At 56.2% G+C, this 19,354-nt stretch overlaps 1 protein-coding gene across 1 annotated transcript; it reads left to right on the forward strand.

Moving 5' to 3' along the window:
• Window positions 1-4,178: 4,178 nt before the first annotated feature.
• On the forward strand, window positions 4,179-9,400 carry LOC132580648 (interleukin-10 receptor subunit alpha-like). Its single transcript, XM_060251626.1, has 6 exons — window positions 4,179-4,417; window positions 4,492-4,679; window positions 5,598-5,740; window positions 6,005-6,155; window positions 6,545-6,666; window positions 8,396-9,400. The coding sequence occupies exons 1-6, from the start codon at window positions 4,179-4,181 to the stop codon at window positions 9,398-9,400; spliced, it is 1,848 nt and encodes a 615-aa protein (XP_060107609.1).
• The last annotated feature ends 9,954 nt before the right edge of the window (window positions 9,401-19,354 follow it).

The following is a 19,354-nucleotide window of genomic DNA, read 5'->3' on the forward strand; positions in this document are numbered from 1 at the left end:
TGCACTTAAACCTAACTGCTATTTGGTTCTGATTGCTGATCATGTGCTGTGCTAAAATGATGCTTGTAACCTTTTCCTCCTTTTAATAAACCTTCGACTATTTTGAATGCTGGCAGTAAAGCTCTGTGCCACATAGTTCCCCCAGCCGCCTTCGACCACACAACTGCAAGAGGGGAGTCCCAGAAAGGGGGGAGGCATGCAGTTGGCAGTGGTGCCGATCCTCCAGGGGTCCTCTGAAGAGGGACTTTGGTCTCTGTGGCATCCAGGTGCTGGATAGCAGAGGACCCTGAGGTCAGGCCTCAGAACTGGGAAGGGGGATGGAGAGTTCTGTTCCTCTCAGCCCAGACCCCTAACTTGAGCAGGTGGTGGCAGCACCCTAATGGCAGGAAGCAGAATAGCATCCTCCAAGAAGAGGCACAAGCCAAACAGGACCGGGTCTGAAAGTCAAATCGGGCCAATTCCGTCACAGCGTCCAAACGGCTGAACACAAGCAGCAAGACCTGAAGCATGACATAAGCAAACCTCCACCAGCTGTGTGCATTGCCCGCTCCCCGCTTTTGCCCCAGGATCTCCTCTCTCCTTAGAAGGGACATTCTCAGAGAAGCAGCCCCCCCCCCAACCCTGGAAAAAATAACTTTTCTCAATCGAGGCTATAGAGACTCATCCCTGCCCATCAACAATAGTAAGGAAGCAAGCGAAGCTGTTTCAACAAGAAAAGGAAGGGCTCCCCTCCCCCCTCCCTCAGTGCTCCATTTCTAAAATACAATTTAATGACAACGTGACTGAAAAGTGAAATGAAACAGAGACTCATTTTCCCCCAAAATGTAAATGGAAGCTCAGCAAGTCTGTTGGGTGCAAGAGAGAGAGGCAGTGCAGCAGCCGGAAGTGGGTGGAGCCAGCCAGGGCTGAGAGAGGGGCAGCTGCTGGGGTGGGCTCCGGAGGCAGCCCTTGTGGATCGAAAGCTTTAGCTGTTACGAGAAGAACGGGGGGGGGGGGGGGGGGAATAAGACTGTATCAAAATTATAATTGCATCAAAAGGAGGAGTAATACAATAAAATATAAAGATAAATATAAAATATTAAAGCGAGAAGTTTTGGCTAAATATTAGGAAGGACTTCTGGACAGTTCTGGCAATTCCTCCTTGGGCGGTGGTGGGCTCTCCTTCCGTGGAGGTTTCTGAGCAGAGGCGAGGTGGCCACCTGGCAGCAGGGCTGATTCTAGGAACTCAGGCAGCTCGGGAGAGGGAGAGCGGGAAGGGCTGCATCAGTGCCTAGTTCTCACGGCCTAGGGAAATACGGATTGCCACTATGGGGTCAGGAAGCTCTCCATCTCCCGCTTCTTTTTTGACCCATTACCCCATTCATGTCTCCGAAGAGCATTATCTCCCCTTCTGGGAAATCTAAAACGGACAGGAAAACATGTGTGTCTTTTTTTCTCTTGCAGTGTTTGGGGCGAGTGTGCAAATCTTCCTGCCTTTCAAACTCATTCAGAATCTCTTCCTTCTTCTGTAACATTTATTTATAAATTGTTTACATAAACGATGATTCCTTTTTTAAATTATAAATTCTCAATGAGCACACAAATACATACCGGCAAAGCCCCAAAGAACCATGGAAACTGGGGGGGGGGGGGGGCAGTGCTGGGCCTCAGCAGCCCTCTGTGCTGACCCAGGCCCGCAGGTGAGATGGGGTCGGGCTCTGCCAGGTCTCAACGCCACCAATTTGTGCTCATGTGAGTGTGCTTAGGTTTTATGCAAGTCCGAGACAAGAAAGAACCCATCCTGCCAGAAAGCTCACCTTCTCCGCCCGCCCCCCCCCCCCCGCTGCTGCTTCAAGGCACGAGGCCTCTTGCGAGGCTGCCCACCCCCCATCCCCCCCCCGCCCGAGAGCCCATTGCTACAAGCAGGAGTTCCTTCCACCAGTGCCATTCACGTCCTTCCCTTCCCCCCCCCCCCGTGCACCCACTTCACAAGGGAGGGTCACAGGCAAGCCCCAGAGACAGCGCTTCCTCCACATGGCCTGGCGCGGGGGGAGCAGTACTCAGCACTTAAGAAGAGGAGGGGCGAACAAGAGCGCTTCACGCCACCGCCACCCGGCAGGCCTCCTGGCATGGTCCACATGGCAGCCGCCCTCCATGGGCAGCCTCCTGGGGTCAGCCAGGCCCTGTTGCTCCCCCATAAGGTCTGCCCAGGAGGGGGCCGGGGGCGGGGCTGAGGCTGTCTGGGGGGAGGGGCACGAGGCTGTCTCGGCTGGCCCCGAGGGAAGAGCCAGTCTCGAGGCAGCGCGGGGGGGGGGGGGCGGGGAGGCCCCGGGCTGGCGGCACCAGCGATTCCCGGAGTCTCGAGAGGCAGCATCACCCAGACTCCCTGCAGGAAGAAATCCAGGGGCTCCGCATTCCGGGGGCCGCTTCAGCCGGGTCTGTGGCCGCGAGGGGGGAGGGGGGAAGCCCCGCCCCTGCAGGGAAAAACTTAAAACGTTGAAAAAGGGCCGGTGTGCTTGTGGGGGTTTCCCAGCTGACCCCGGGCGGGGCAAGCACCGCCAGGGGAGCTCAGCCTCCTGAAGTCGAGGGGATTTTAACACGCCCAAGGAAAGAGAAAGGCCAAATGCAAAAGCTAGAGAGAAAGAGAAAGAGAGCGGGAGATCCCCACCCCCGCGAAGGCCAGCCCTCCTCTTCCTCTCTCGCCCGGCGGGCAGCTGCCTGCCCCTCCCCCTCCCCGACCCCCCCCCCCGCCTCCTGAGGAGGGGGCATTCCTGCAGAGAGCGCCCCCCGGGTCAGGCGGAGGGGGCTCCTTTCCGAAGAGGGCTCTGGGAGGGCTCTCTGCGGGGGGGGGAACCCAGGCTGGCGGGCAGGACTGCGAGGGGGGCCACTTGGGGCAGGGGGGGCTGCGTTGCAGGGGGCGGAGGCCGGGGCTGAGGAGGGGGCTGCTGCTGGGGCAGAAGGGGGAGGGGCTGGCCTGCTGTGCCTGCCTCCCTCCCTCCCCCCTGGGGCCTCCTGAGCCCCGGCCGGGCAGGGGGGCGGCGAGGGCCACAGCTGGGGGCGGGGAGGGTCGTCCTGCTGCTGCTATCCCCCCAAGGCCCCCCCCCGCCGCCGCCGCTCTTCCAGAGGCTTCAGAAACTTTGGCCTTTTGGCCCTTGGGGTGCTACCCGCCGGGAGGGAGGAGGGAAATTCCCGTCTTGCTTCCCTCGTGGCCCTGGAAATCCGCCTCCCCACCCCCGGATAGCGAAACCTCCTCCGCGGGTGGAGGAGAGATGAAGTCAGAAACCTTCCCGGTTCCGCTTTCGGCCTCCGCCCCCCCCCCGGAGGAACGGCCAGCAAGGGTCACTTCCTCCTCCTCGTGAGAAAGCCCCGGCCCGCCCGAGCAGCCTGCAGCAGGCCCTAGAGTCTCACCGCGGGGGGGGGGATGCTGACGGGGAAGAAGGTGCCCCCTCCCCACTCCACTCCGGCTTCATCCGCCCCCCCCCCCGCCTTCCGGGGCTGCCGCAGGCCGACGGTCCCCCCCCCCCGCCCCCCTCCTGTCTTTCATTTCGAGGGACCCAGAACACGATGCCCTCCCGGCGGCGCCGGAGCCCCCCCCCCGCTCTGCTCCCCGCCGCTGCGCCTCCTCCAGGCCTGCCCGTTGCCCTGATCCTGCGCCGCCCCCTCGAGCAAGGAAGGAGCCCTTGCTGGGCCCTGAAAGAGGACTCCGGGGGTGGGGAAGGGGGAAGGTCCTTCTCCTCCTCCTCCCACAGCTCCAGGCCGCTTCAGCATCGGGGAGGGAGAAGGCCCCCCAGCCGCCTTCGGCGGACGCCTGTTCCGGGAGGAGGGCGCTACTGGTGGGGGCGATACTGTCCAGCCGGCCCGTCTTCCCGACTCCCCACCAGAAGGCAGCGGCTGTGCCCCCCCCCCCCCAGCAGCGGAGAGACCCCCGGGATGGCCGGCCAGCCGCGCCCCTGCTGCGCCCCAGAGGAGGGAGGGAAGGAAGGAAGGAAGGGGCCGCCTGCCCCGCCTGGAGGGCTTCCCCCCACTTCTCCTCCGCCTCCTCCGGCGGGAGAGTCCCACGCAGGGGGCGCCGGCGGGGAATGCCCGGGCAGGCAGGCAGGCGGGAAGCGGCCCAAGTCATCCAGCCGCCGCCCGGCGCCCCTCTCCAGTGACTCCCCGGAGGCCGCCGAGACACCCCCAGCGGCTGCGCTGAGCCCGAGATGCGCCCGCCCGCCGCGCCGCTCCTCCTGCTGCTGCTGCTCGGGCTGCTGCTCTTGAGCCGCTGTGGCTCCCTGGGAGCCCGAGCCTCCGCCGCCGCCCACCGCCCCGCGCCGCCGCCCGCCGCCCCCCAGCACCTGCGCTTCCGAGCCCGCGCCTTCCAGCACCTGCTCCTCTGGGCCCCCGCCCGCCCCGCCTCGCCGCCCCGCCGCCCCCTCCTCTACGAAGTGCAGTGCAAGCGGTAGGTCTCCCCCCCACCCCCAGGAGGGGCGCGCCCGCCAGCCCCGCGGCCCTGACTCCTCCTCCCTCCCGCAGGTACGGCCACCCCAGCTGGACGCCGGTGCCCCGCTGCGCCGCCATCGCCCGCTGCTCCTGCGACCTCACCGCCCAGACCCCGCCCCAGCGGCCCTCCCGACGCTATTACGCCCGAGTCCGCGCCCTGGACCTGGACCGCCGCCGCGCTTCCCCCTGGACCGTCTCTGCTCCCTTCTCCCCCAACGAAGGTAGCCGCCGCCCCTTCCCGCGGGGCTGGGGGGGATGGAGAGCATGGACGGCTCTGCCCCGAAGGCTGCCTGGCCAGTCCACCCCCCCCCAGGCCGGAAGGGCCGCTCGCTGAGCTGGAAGGAAGGCCGGCTCTGCCCCCACCCCACTGCCCCGGCAACAAGGCGGCTGCGCTGCGGGCATTCCCCCGGGGGAGCGCTGCAGAGGGGCCAGCCCCCTGGGCCGGATCCTTCCTGCAGGGAAGCCACAGTCGGGGGGGGGGGGGGTCTAAAGCAAGGCCGCAGCTTCCCCTGCAACCCTGGCCCCGATCCGCCGCAGCCGGCCTGGGCGCGAAGACCCCGCCCTGAAGCCTCCAAGGTTGGGCCCCGCTGCCTGCCGGCCTGGGCGGGAACAGCCACCGGCGCTCCCAGTGCAGGTCCAGGGAAGGGAAGGGGGGGGGGGTTTAGTTCCTTGACCACTGCCCGGTTCGCTGCCTGCTGGCCAGAGCCTGAGGGGAGAGGCAGGTTGAGGATGCCCCTCCCTCCTTTCCTTTCCTCTCCTGTCCCCTCCTGTCCTGTCCTCTCCTTTCCTTTCCTCTGCTCTCCTCTTCTCTCCTTGCCTTTCCTCTCCTCTTTTTTCCTCTCCCTTCCGGTGAGGGGGCACTCAGAGGGCCACTCCCTTGTCAGAATGCAGGTGCTCAGCTGCTCCTGGGGCTCTTGTGTGATTTGGAGGGGGGGGGGTCGCTTCTTCCAAGGGTAATTCACCAGATGGCCTTTTCCTGCATGGCCAGAGGACCCCTCCCCTTCTCCTGGGCACTTGTCTTCTGCAGCTCTTGGAAGGAGAGGACTCTGCGCTCCCCCCCTCCCGCTCAGGCAGGCCCTGACCAAATTCTGCTGGGAAGTTCTCCTGCCTGACTTGAGGCCCTCTGATTTCCCCAGCAGCAGCTCTGCAGTTGTGGAACCTGAGCCTGTCTCTCTCCGGCAATGACTTGTGGGTGACTCTGGGGGAGGTCTACAAAGAGCTGCACCTGGGCAGGTGGGGCCACTACCAAGTCTATGTCCGGAGGGAATCCAACGACACCCAGGTGAGGCTGCAGCAGAGGAACCCTTGGCCTTGGGGTGGTGGGTGTGTTCTTGGCAAGGCTCCATCCAGCTCCCCGTCCTAGCCCGGCTTTCCTTCTGGAGGACCCCCCCAGGCCTTCTCCTTTTTGCCCAGAGGAGCCTTGCCCTGGGGGGGAGGGGCAGGGGGGTCTCCAAGGAGGCAAAACCAGCAGCCCACGAGGTGGGAAAGCTGCTGCCGGAGAGAGGAGCATCACACCCTCCTGGCCCCTCCGCCTTCTGCCCCACAGTACATGCTGGTGCAAACCAACCGGAGGTTTAAGCTGCCTGAGGTGTTGTGGGGTGAGCGGTACTGTGTCAGCGCGGAGCTCCACCTGCCCTCCTGGCCCAATCCTCCCCATCGGACAGAAGAGCAGTGCATCTCGACCCCTCCCCCAACCGGTGAGTCTGCAGCCCGAGACCCCAGGGCCACCCCCAGCCTCCTGGCCAGGGCCTGCCATCCAGGACAGAGCAGGAGAAGGACAGGCGGGGTCTCTTCTTGCCTGGCTGAAGGGGACACCGTGCATCCACTCCCTCCCCCCTCCTCCCCTTGGAGTTTTCTGCACGCTGCAGGAGCCGGCGCTGCTCAGAGGTTGGGAGGAACTGAGTGGCAACCCCAGATGCTGCAGCACAGTCTCTGGCTCTGTCCATCTGTCCTTCCCAGCCTCTCCGGCGGCTGCCTCCTGGCTCCCTTCCCCCAGCAGCTGCGCCCGGGGCCCTCTTCTCCAGGCAAGGGGCTGGCCAGCCTTCTCGCCTGCTGCAACGGCCTGTGTGTGACACTCTGTTTGCAGACAGCGGCAGGGCCACGGCCATCCTCGGCTTGACCCTTCTCAGCCTGGTGGCTCTTGGCACGCTAGCAGTGGCCTGGGGCTGTGCTTATGTGAAGAAGCCCACGGAGACCCCGTCGGTGCTGGTAAGTGCTTCCCTTGCTGCGGCCTCCAGCTTCTGAGGCCAAGCAGTCAGCCCACAGGGGGCACTAGAAGGCGGCCACCTGCCTCCCAGGCCCTGGCCGGGTCCTCAAAGCATCCCTCTCGCCTTGCTGTTCAACAGATCCTTGTGTTGTTCTTTTGGAAACATCCAGAGACCAGCTTGCAAAGTAAAGATACGAGATACCATCATACCAATAATAGCCATTATGTTGGCAACATGAAAACCAGCCAGGAGCAAGAAACAAGGCGCCTGGTCCCTGACCACAGTGAAGGATCTGGCAGCAATAATTCCTAACATTGATGATTGTTGGAAATGCCCATTTCTGACTGCTGTTGGGACATCTTGCTCTCTGGCGTGTCAGTTCTTGAGCAGCAAGAGGGGCAGAGAGAGGAAACAGTGATTGTGGTTTTTAAATCATTATTTTACTTACATTGTAAGGTGCCTTGATTTCCACAAGGGAGAGAGGTGACTGATAGATGCTAAATCTTGATAAATGCCTGACAGGGCTGTTATCCAACCGACGTTCCTGTGGAACACGATCCTCTCACTTAGCCTTTCTCTGCACAAGGTTTCCACAAAGCATAGTACCATCTCAGTAGCTTGGAGAGGGCTTGCTACATTTCTGTAAGTGCAGAGCCTGTGTTTGAGGAAGCGACTCCATTCGTTAGGGCTGAGCCTGATAAAGAGGGGCAAAGCTTGGCTTGTACTTGTCAGGCAGGCACAGCTGCGCAGGCGGAGGGTGGACACAACCCGAGGCTTCCACAGAGAGAGAGACAGACAGACAGACTCCACGATAGGCAGCTTTCCTGCTTGCCTCTTTGGCAGGAGGGCTGTGTTGCAGAGCCAGATTAACAATTAGGCCAAATAGGCACTGGCCTATGGGCCCCCATGCCTTTAGGAGCCCCAGGCCAGTTTCCCCCCTCCTTGCAGCCCTCCCAGCCTGCACATGCAGCCAGCAAATGAGCCGTTCTTTGCCCAACTTGCCTGGCGTGGCATCGTTACCCAGTTTGCCTCTCCCCCCCCCCTCAGCTTAGTCAAAGGGGCTTTTGAGAAGGGGCCTGCAGGCTGCAGCAGGGCAGGGGTCAGACTCTGAGGTAATGGGGGGGGGCTGGGGCCACCACAGGGTTTAATCCACGCTGCTGCGTTCTGAAGGAACTGAGGGGGGCGGGTCTGCATCAAATAGCTCAGTTTCTGCTTCTGAGGTCAGAACTCTCTTTGGGTTACTGAGCTGGGATTTGGGCATTAAACTTCAGGACTTTTGCTGTCATGTCAAACAATTGTCTACATGTGGCCCCGCTTGGGGCTGTTATAATGAATGAAGATCCTGTGAACTGAGGGGGAGGGATTTGTGAGTTTCCTGCATTGTGCAGGGGTTGGACTAGATGACCCTGGAGGTCCCTTCCAACTCTGATTCTATAACTGTTGGTCACAAGCGACAGGGTGATATTGAAAACTATACGTTTGGAGAGTACATGATATATTCACATTGTATATGTTGTAGAAAGATGGATGTTTCAGAATTATATCTACACATAATTACTGTGACACACAGATCTGAACAAATGTATTTTATTACAAATCAGTCCAAGGGAGAGCTCCCTTCCTGGCATTTGTGTCCACTCCCTTGTGACGTCCAGGAGAGGGCTTCCACACACATCCCAGCAGCCAGCAAGAAGCCGGCAAGACTAACCTTTCCCTTTTGTTGCTGCCAGAAATCTCTCCAGAAGCAGACTTCCCTGGCACCGTGGCGGGAGCCCTGGCCCCTTTGGATGAGCGGCGGGGGTCTGTGCTTGGAAGAAGCGGAGTCCATCCATCCCATTTCCCTGGGGCTGAAGACCCACCCCCACCCAGCCACTGTGAGCCAGCCCAGCAGAACAGCCTGGCCAGTTCCAGAGGAGGGGATGTGCCGGAGGCCAGAAGCCTTCGCCAGCAGCAGGGCAAGCAGCCCCCGGCTCCGAGACCTGCTGGACAGCAGTGGCTGCAGCACTGACAGCGGCATCTGTCTGCAAGACCCGCTGGGCAGCCGCCATGGCCTCCTTCTGCCCACGGGACCCTGGGAGCATGGGGGACTCCTGCTGGAAAGCAAAGGAGAGGGGGTCATCCGGAAGGAGCAAGAGGAGCAGTTGCTTGGGGCAGCGTCCCCTGCCAGTGAGGCGGAGCTCGTGGGCCGGGACTCAGAAGAGGCGCTGACGCAAGCGAAGCCATCCCCCGCGCAGGTCCCCGGGCACCAAAGGCAGGCAGGGGCCCCAGGGGTGGCAGCTCTGGGCTCTTCCAGCTGCCCGCCCAGCTTCGAGAGCATGGCCCACTCCCAGCAGGTCTCCGTCTCTGGCTACTTGAAGCAGGCCTCGGTGGCCGTCCCCTCTGCCCCTGTGGCCCCACAGGCAGGCCTGCGGTCCTCCCTTGGCAGCACCCACCAGGGGCAACAGCAGCACCTTCTGTTCAGCACAGCCCTGCCAGGGGGCTTGGAGTTCCCCAAGGCCCTTCTAGCTTCCAGCTTCCTGGAACAGCAGGAGCCCCTCTTGCGCGCCAGTGCACCCTCGGCCTGGACCTTCCCTGGCACCCCGTGTGACGAGGACTCTCTCCAGAGACATGCCTGGAGGAGGAGGAGCCATGTGGTGGGTGGCAGAGAGGAGGAGTGGGTGGGACCTCTGAGTTGCTTTGACCCACTTCCTCTTCCTGCTGGGGGCACTCTGCTTTTGTGCCGCTCAGAGACCTGAAGGCAGCAGCTGCCCGAGGAGGAGCCTCTTGCAGTCAAGTGCGCATCGCATCTTGCAGCTCTTCCACACCTCCTGTGCGGCTCCCGGAGGTCAAGGAGGAACTCCAGGCAGGCCTACTCTCCTGTAAGCATGGCAGCACTGGGACCTCCGTCAGCCTCTGCAGGCTGACCCATAGGGAGGCGACTCTTTCCATCACGTGTGAAGCAGGGAAGTAGGAAGGCTTTGGGAGGTTGCCTGGAGACCTAGAGCAGGGAAAGAGTGTGCAAGAGCCGAGAGGGAAAAGCAAGTGTGTGGGATTCCCGCCCTTCCCTGCTGGACAGATGGGGTGACCCAAACACAGCCACACAAGCGAGATCGAGAGCAAGGAGGGAAGGAAGGAATAGGAGAGGGTGAGCGCCAGTGAGAGCCACGATAGTGGCAGGGCTGGGGAGAGGATGATGGCTGCCCCCACCCTTCCTCCGCATGGAACACCAGGAGGGCCAGGGGCAGGCCCTGAGCTGCAGCACCACTGATAGCAGCAGACGCTTGACTCCCCCCCTTGGTGCAGGCCTGGTAGCCAGGGCTGTGACCAGCGAGCGAGGCCCTTGTCCCAACAGCTTTGCAGGCCTGCTGAGCAGGAGGGAACTGCTGCACCTCCATCTTGCACTGGGCTTTAGAAGTAAGAGGGTTCACTAGTCTCCCGCCAGGTGCAGAAGCAGCAGTGAAGTTGTGCTGCCCCTTGGTTCACCTGTGATAACACCTTGCACCTTTTCTCCCCACCCCCCCACCCCCACGTTAGGCCATCCCACTGGAAGGAGGGAGGGAAGTAAAGAGGATGGTGTGGAGCTCTCCCTGAGTTTCATAGCTCTTTTAGGAGCTGTATTTACTAACCTTGGTGTCAAGGCAGAGAGAGAAGCATAAGGATGCAAATGGTGGTCAGTGGTTTATATGGTACAAGTATGTTGCCTTCTCCCATTGGTGCCAAAAAAACAATTCCCTGACCTTTCCCTCTGCTGGCCCTCTGGGGACTGTTATTCCCAGCTTTTGTTTTTCAAAAAGTCTCCTCCTAGCATGGTTGTGTGGTAAAGTGCAAACAGATGTATTTTATCTTTCTGTGCAAAGAAAGTATTAAGAGTTTTAATTAAGACGTGTGTGTGTGTGATATTTGTTCATGTCTTACAGCTCTCAAACATCTGACATTTATTCTATGTGGCCCTAGAGGTCCCTTTCAACTGTATGATTTTATGATTCTATAACAGGGATAAATGTAAAGTTCTGCATATAGGTAGGAAAAATCCAATGCATGGTTATAGGATGGGGGAGACTTGTCTTAGCAGTAGTATGTGCAAAAAGGATCTAGGGGTCTTAGTGGATCATATGCTGAACATGAGTCAACAGTGTGATGTGGTGGCTAAAAAGGCAAATGCAATTTTAAGAACATAAGAGAAGCCATGTTGGATCAGGCCAATGGCCCATCCAGTCCAACACTCTGTGTCACACAGTGGCCAATAGATATATATCCCCTCTTGAAGCTGGCTATGCTTGTAGCCGCCGCCACCTCCTGTGGTAGTGAATTCCTCATGTTAATCACCCTTTGGGTGAAGAAGTAGTTCCTTTTATCCATTTTAACCTGACTGCTCAGCAATTTCATCGAATGCCCATGAGTTCTTGTATTGTGAGAAAGGGGAAAAGGACTTCTTTCTCTATCCCACGCATAATCTTGTAAACCTCTATAATGTCACCCCACAGTCAACATTTCTCCAAGCTAAAGAGCCCCAAGAATTTTAACCTTTCTTCATAGGGAAAGTGTTCCAACCCTTTAATCATTCCAGTTGCTCTTTTCTGGACTTTTTCCTTTTTGAGGTGCGGTGACCAGAATTGTACACAATATTCCAAATGAGACCACACCATTGATTTATACAGGGGCATTATGATACTGGCTGATTTGTTTCCAATTCCCTTCCTAATAGTTCCCAGCATGGCGTTGGCCTTTTTTATTGCACAATCGCACACTGTCTTGACATTTTCAGTGAGTTATCTACCATGACCCCAAGATCTCTCTTGGTCAGTCTCTGCCAGTTCACACCCCATCAACTTGTATTTGTAGCTGGGATTCTTGGCCCCAATGTGCATTACTTTGCACTTGGCCACATTGAACCTCATCTGCCACGTTGACGCCCACTCACCCAGCCTCAACAGATCCCTTTGGAGTGTCTCACAATCCTCTCTGGTTCTCACCACCCTGAACAATTTAGTGTCATCTGCAAACTTGGCCACTTCACTGCTCACTCCCAACTCCAAATCATTAATGAACAAGTTAAAGAGCATGGGACCCAGTACTGAGCCCTGCGGCACCCCACTGCTTACCGTCTTCCACTGCAAAGATTGCACATTTATATTCACTCTCTGATTCCTATTAATTAGCCAGTTTTTGATCCACAAGAGGACCTGTCCTTTTACTCCATGACTCTCGAGCTTACTAAGGAGCCTTTGATGAGGAACTTTATCAAAAGCTTTCTGGAAGTCAAGGTAAACAACATCTATTGGGTCCCCTTTGTCCACATGTCTGTTCACCCCCTCAAAGAACTGTAACAGGTTAGTGAGGCAAGATCTTTCCTTACAGCACCCATGCTGAGTATTCCTCAATAACTTGTGTTCATCAATGTGCCTACTCATTCTGTCCTTGATAATGGTTTCTACCAACTTTCCCGGTATAGAAGTCAGACTGACTGGCCTGTAATTTCCCGGATCTCCTCTGGAACCCTTTTTAAAGATGGGGGTGACATTTGCTACCTTCCGGTCCTCAGGAACGGAGGCAGATTTCAATGAAAGATTACATATTTTTGTCAGGAGATCCACAAGTTCAACTTTGAGTTATTTCATAACTCTTGGGTGTATGCCATCCGGACCTGGTGACTTATTAGTTTTTAATTTGTCAATCAGTTGTAAGACCTCCTCTCTTGTCACCTCAATCTGACTCAGGTCTTTCAACACCCCTTACAAAATTAGTAGTTCTGGAGCAGGCAAACACTTCTCATCTTCCACAGTGATGATGGAGGCAAAAAATTCATTCAGCTTCTCAGCCATTTCCCTATCCTCCTTCAGTAATCCTTTTACCCCTTGGTCATCCAAGGGCCCCACTGCCTCCCTTGCTGGTTTCCTGCTTCTAATATATTTGAAGAAATTTTTATTGTTGGTCTTTATGTTTTTTGCAATATGCTCCTCAGAGTCTATTTTTGCCTGCCTGATCACAGTCTTGCATTTGATTTGCCACAGCCTTTTATTAATCTCATTTGGACTAGCTTTCCACCAATTAAAGGAGTCCTTCTTACCTTTTACAGCTTCCATTACTTTGTTAACCATGCAGACCTTTTCTTATACCTGTTTGTGCTTTCCTAAGTTGTGGTATATATTTTATCTGCGCTTCCAGGATTATCGTTTTAAATAGCCTCCAAGCTTCCCCAAGGGTTTTGACCGTATTTACCTTTCCTTTCAGTTTCCTCTTCACATGCCTCCTCATCTCAGAGAATTTACCCCTTTTAAAGTTAAACGTGGTCATGCTGGTCTTTTGGGGCAACTCCCTATTTATACAAATAGTGAAATCAATAACACTATGGTCACTGCTCCCAAGCGGTGCAATCACTTTTACATCTCTCACCAAGTCTTGGGCAATACTTAGGACTAAATCCAGGATCACCCCACCCTGGTAGGTTCTGTGACCATCTGCTCCATAGCACAGTTATTGAGGGCATCTAGAAACTCAATCTCTTTCTCTTGACCGGAACACATATTGACCCAATCAATCTGCAGGTAGTTAAAATCACCTATTACGACACAGTTTTTATGTTTAGCCACTATCTTTAATCCTTCCATCATATTATAATCATCCTCTATCTTTTGATTTGGTGGGCAATAACTCCCATAATTAAATTTTCTTTTGGGCCCTCTATTTCGACCCAAAGCATTTCTAGAAGGAAATCTAATTCTCTGACCTCAGTCTCAGTGGACTGTATACCCTCTCTGACATACAGAGCCACCCCACCTCCAACCCTTCCCCAGCAACCACAAACTCAAAATTTTCAGCAATCACACAGTCACACAAACAGAATTTCTCAGCAACTTCCCCAGCTGTTTAGAAAACCAAACCTCACCCTTATAGCACTTCTTATCTGCTCTCTCTCAGAGCTCTCTGAAATGTGCTCAGCCTCTGGCAAGGCGCAGCTTAATCATGCAAAGAGGATGGGGCCTCAGTCTGCCCCAGGAACACAGTCACTCCTAATCAATCAGCAACAATCACCTTCAACCCTCTCAAAACAAACAAACAGCAGTTTCCCAGCAACCACAAACTCAGAATTTTCAGCAATCACACAGTCACACCGTGTGCTGTATCAACAGAAGTATAGTGGGCTGTATCAGTGGCCTGTATCAAAAGAAGTATAATGTCCAGATTACATGAAGCGATGGTATCGCTTAACTCTGCTCTGGTATGATCTCCCCTGAAGTATTGTGTTCAGTTTTGGGCACCACATTTTAAAAAGGATATAGACAAGCTGGAACAGGTCCAGAGGAGGGTGATGAAGATGGTGAGGGGTCTGGGGACCAATTCCTATGAAGAAAGGTTGAAAGAGCTGGGGATGTTTAGCCTGGAGAGGAGGCAGCTGAGAGGTGATATGATCACCATCTTCAAGTACTTGAAGGGCTGTCATATAGAGGATGGTGTGGAATTGTTTTCTGTGGCCCCAGAAGGTAGGACCAGAACCAATGGGTTGAAATTAAATCAAAAGAGTTTCCAGCTCAACATTAGGAAGAACTTCCTGACAGAGCAATTCCTCAGTGGAACAGGCTTCCTTGGGAGGTGGTGGGCTCTCCTTCCTTGGAGGTTTTTCAACAGAGGCTAGATGGCCATCTGACAGCAGTGAAGATCCTATGAGTTTAGAGGGAGGTGTTTGTGAGTTCCCTGCATTGTGCAGGGGGTTGGACTAGATGACCCTGGAGGTCCCTTCCAACTCTTCTTTGATTCTAACAGGCTTCCTCCTCGGGAGGTGGTGGCCTCTACTTCCTTTGAGGTTTTTCAACAGAGGCTAGATGGCCATCTGACAGCAGTGAAGATCTTGTGAATTTAGGGGGAGGTGTTTGTGAGTTTTCTGCATTGTGCAGGGAGTTGGACTAGATGACCCTGGAGGTCCCTTCCAACTTTACGATTCTATGATTCTCTTACATTAAGCAAGTTTGGCCACCCTGTCCTGAGAATCTCGCTTCTCAGGCATCTGGGGGGGCAGCTACTTTAATGAGTTGGTTCTGGATTTCCCTGCAGCCACACAGCAGCTCTGGGGGATGTCATGGGGAGATGCTCACTGGCAGAGCATCTCCAGGCAGGAAGTGACAGGAGAGACCCAGAGAGCCAGCTGTGTCCAGTTCAGTTGAAGCAGCTTCAGGTCTGTGGCCACCTGGAAAGCCCCCAGTGGCTGCCTCTGGCCGGCCTCCCCCAGCGCTTCCCTCGAGTCCTCCAGGGGAGGGGAGGAGAGGGGAGGGTTCCTTGGCAATCAGCGGAGATGGCTTCTCTTATGTTCTTATGACTCCTGTGGAGTATTGTGAGTGGCTGCTGCTCCCCAGGTTAACTGCTTCTGCTCAGGAGAACGGTGGGAGAAAGGCTGGAGCCCCCCCCCCCACCATGCCACGTGGTGGTGGGGGTTAGTATGGCCAGGGAAGGAGAGGGTTGGAGCACTTCATCCCAGTCTCCTGGGGAGTCCTGCATTGCTGGAGGGGTGTGGAAGGTGGTGGGCAATGATAGCCATGGAGTTCTTTGAGGTCTGTGTCTCATCTTGCCTCCAAAGTGCTCCAAGCAGTACTGGGATGATCTGACCCCCGCCCCCCTCGCCCCAAATGGCTTGCTGCTTCCCCAGCCTCTGGCCTTCTGCTGGGAGGGAGGAAGAGCTCTCCTGGCTCTGCGGAGACCACCCCAGTGCCAAACACTGCGACTTCCTCACCAACAACACCCCTTGGTTTCATTAAAGGTGTTTTTACTGAATAAGCAAAGGCAGGGCAGGCAAACAGGTCTTGCTGGAACTGAGTCCATGGCTCCCACCCACCCGGAGATACTGAGGGTCCCTCTGTCACACTGTTCAAAAGCTAAAGCACCCAAAAGCACCTTTCCACCACCCCCCCAAAAAGTAATGCAAGCCCCCCTAACCGAGCAGAAAGGAAACTGTGAGAGTCTCTGTGAAGGAGAGAACTTCCGGGGGCTGATACAGACTCAACAGGCCAGCGACAGGTCGGTCCCACACAAGAAGCAGCCTTCTTCTCCCCCACCCCCAGCTTCATGGCAAGAGGAGGCACGCTTGACACCCAACCTGCCCCTGTGGTCTTTGGCACTGCCCCCCCCCCCCCCATGGCTGGCTCTGTCCTGTGCCACATGTGCCATGGCTAGGTGGCTTAGGCTGAGTGGACTGAAGCTGAATCCGGCAAAGACAGAGGTCCTTTGCTTGGGTCGTCGTGGCCCGGGAAGGGAAATCCCCCTGCCAGTCTTCGACGGGGCGCCGTTGACAGTGGCGCACAGGGTCAAGAGTCTGGGGGTACTATTGGAGCCTTCACTGACAATGGAGGCTCAGATAGCAGCCACTGCCAAGTCTGCATTTTTTCATCTTAGGCGGGCGAGACAGTTGGCCCCTTTCCTGGAGCACGACGACCTAGCAACGGTGATTCATGCTACGGTCACCTCGAGGTTGGACTACTGTAATGCCCTCTACATGGGGCTGCCCTTGTGCCGAACCCGGAAGTTGCAGTTAGTGCAGAATGCCGCTGCCCGGCTGTTATTAGGGCTCCCAAGGTGGGAGCACATTCGGCCGAGGCTTTGGGATCTGCACTGGCTGCCAATAATATTCCGAGTCTGGTACAAGGTGCTGGTCATTACCTTTAAAGCCCTATATGGCCTAAGACCTGCCTACCTTAGGGACCATCTCTCCCCACACGTTCCCCAGAGAGTACTGAGATCGGGTTCGCAAAACCTGCTAGTAATCCCCAAGCCAAAGGAGGCCCATCTGAAATCCACCAGGGATCGGGCCTTCTCGGTAACAGCGCCTTACTGGTGGAACCAGCTGCCGGAAGAGGTGAGGGCCCTGCGGGACCTAGGGCAGTTCCGCAGGGCCTGCAAGACAGTCCGCTTCCGGCTGGCCTATAACTAATTGACACTGAGAATTTTTGGATGGAGCTAGAGTGCATTCTGACAGACCGCTGGTTTTTATGTCCTATGTTTTATTAATTTATTGTTTTAACTGTTGCCATGTAATTGTTTTTAAGCCAAACCTATGTAAGTTTAATATGTTCTAAGCCGCCCTGAGCCACCTCGGTGGGAAGGGCGGGATATAAATCAAAATATAAATAAATAAACATGTGTGCGGAGGAGGGACTCAGCCCTCCCTCCCCCCCCCCCGCCGGTCAGATGGGTTCCCCACAGGTGGGTCTGCAGCAACAGAAGCACCAAGGTGGAATCAGGAGGGCAAACTAAAACGAAGAACAGCGGCTGCCTCTACACGATACCTGCTTCCCCACAGAGAAGAATGGAGACCCCGCTTGCCCACAGGGAATAATGGAAACCGGCAAGCATGGATTCCCTCTTCGCTCTCCTTCGCGCAAGCCTGAGCTCCACTCTTCCCTATGGCCAGGCGGGGCTGCGGAAGGAGAGCGTGGCCTGACCGTGCACTGCGCTCCACTCCTTCTTATGAGGAGGGGGCTGCTGGGGGAAGGGAAGGGGAGGGGAGGGGGCGCCAGGCCTGCACACCCCCGAGGGCGGGGGGGGAGGGCAAGGCCTCCGGCTGCTGCAGAGGGAGGGGGGAGGCGGAGGCGCCGCTCTTCCCTGGCTCGACGGAGCCGTCGCAACTGGGCCGAAGGAAGTGGGGACCAGAAGCGCAGCAGCAACCCCCGGATCCCAGGCGGCGGCACGGGGGGGGAGGGGCCCCAGGAAGGCAGGCGCTCCTGCTTGGCTCCTCCTCCTCTGGCTGCCATCTTCGTGCCAGGAGGAAGTCAGCCCTTGGCGCCTGCCTGGGCTGGAGGGAGGAGCCTGGCCGGGGGGCGGAGCTGTCCCTGTGGAGCGTCTCGGTCCACCCCCAGGAGGGACCCTGTGCTGAGCCCAGAAGCGCCGCCCCGCCCCGCCCCGCCATGACCCCTGCAGCAGCCGGCAGCCAAGCCTTCCTTCTCCCGAGCTCCGGCCCTGGGATGGAATCCTCTTGGTCGCTCCTGAACTCGAACCCGCCTCTCTCCTGCATCAAGGGCTTGGCCGGCTTTTGTAGGGAGAAGAGGAAGCCCAGGGCTGGCTGAATGGGACCATCCCGGCGGCGGAGGCGAAGGGACCCTGGCCGTCTGGAGTTGGTCTCTGGGAGAACAAGAGGCTGGACTAGTCGGATCCTTGGTCTGACTCAACAGAGGACTCCTTTCGCTCCATCCAGCCTTTTCCCTGCTGCAGTTGGCATTTGAAGAGATGAAAAACGACAGTTCCTACACTGCTGCACCCCCCACCCACCCCCCACCCCGGGTTTGGCTGCTCATTTTACTCCTCTGGCATGTACTTCTCCTGCCGGTGCAGACCAGGCCTACGATATGGGTTTGACTTGCAGAAATCTGGACAGCAGCCAGCGGTGAAGCACAGCAAGCTCAGTCCATGCAAAACCTCCAGCATCAAGGCCCGTTTGGATGCAATGAGCTCTAAACTGACCACCTGGCAGGGAAACGGAGCAGTGGAGAAAATCACCACCAAACAATTGTAATTGAGGGATACTGTTGTCCTTGAGAATAAACTCTATAAATAAGAGGGAGGGAGATGTTAGTTTGTATATTGGCAGAGAATATATTTTAAAACGCTGTTTTAATGCTTCTGCTGCCATTGGCTCTATTGGAGGGGAAAGTAAAAAATGTAAATGCAAGCAGCAGTCGTTTCCGACTGGGGTGACGCTGCTTTCACAACGTTTTCACGGCAGACTTTTTATGACCATATAGCAGAACATTTTAAGTTCTATTCATGGTTGGCATTTCTGCAAGAGTTGGTTGCCAACCTCCAGGTGGGGCCTGGAGTTCTCCCAGAATGACAGCTGATCTCCAGGCCACAGAGATCAGTTCCCCTGGAGAAAATGGCACCTCCTGAGGGCAGACTCTGGGCCACCACTTCCCTCCAGAGTTCTCTCCACTCCCAAGCCCGCCCTTCTCCAGGCACCACCTCCAACTCTCCAGAAATTTCCCAGGCTGGAGTTGGCAACACCAGCTGGTGCTCATTAATCAACACCCAATTGCACTGCATGAATGAAGCACAAATAATGCATTTGCTAATTCTACAGATGAGATGACCAGGGAGCCGGAGGTGTGAGGCTAAGTCCCCTAATTTCTCCTCAAGAGTTAACATGAATATTAGAAGGCCTAGTCTGGCTTGCAGGTTTCACAATTTCAGTGTTCCTGCAACTTCCATTGTTCTCTCTTTTAAGGCCAGACGCAAGAATGTGTTTATTTATTTATTCCATTTATAATTTAGATTTGTATACTGCCCTCCTCTGAATTCATAGAGCTCAAGGCGGTTAACAACATGATGTACAATTTAAAATTGAAAGAACAGATAAAAGGAAGTCGTTCTTCACCCAAAGGGTGATTAACACATGGAATTCCACCACAGAAGGTGGTAGCAGCTACAAGCATAGAGGGCTTCAAGAGGGGATTGGATAAACATATGGAGCAGAGGTCCATCAGTGGCTATTAGCCACAGTGTATTGTTGGAACTCTCTGTCTGGGGCAAGTGATGCTCTGTATTCTTGGTGCTTTGGGAGGGGGCACAGTGGGAGGGCTTCTAGTGTCCTGGCACCACTGATGGACCTCCTGATGGCACCTGGGTTTTTTGGCCACTGTGTGACACAGAGTGTTGGACTGGATGGGCCATTGGCTTCTCTTCTGTTCTTATAACATCAGACTGGCACCAAAATACTCATACAATATGCACTG

Source organism: Heteronotia binoei, chromosome 12 (assembly GCF_032191835.1).
Source record: "Heteronotia binoei isolate CCM8104 ecotype False Entrance Well chromosome 12, APGP_CSIRO_Hbin_v1, whole genome shotgun sequence".
Lineage (NCBI taxonomy): Eukaryota > Metazoa > Chordata > Lepidosauria > Squamata > Gekkonidae > Heteronotia > Heteronotia binoei.

Bases quoted from the DNA above. Each gene is read 5' to 3' on its own strand.
- LOC132580648 (XM_060251626.1), top strand. From the start codon at position 4,179: ATGCGCCCGCCCGCCGCGCCGCTCCTCCTGCTGCTGCTGCTCGGGCTG. The intron at 4,418-4,491 runs GTAGGTCTCCCC...TCCCTCCCGCAG, and splicing joins TACGAAGTGCAGTGCAAGCG to GTACGGCCACCCCAGCTGGA. The intron at 4,680-5,597 runs GTAGCCGCCGCC...TTTCCCCAGCAG, and splicing joins TCCCTTCTCCCCCAACGAAG to CAGCTCTGCAGTTGTGGAAC.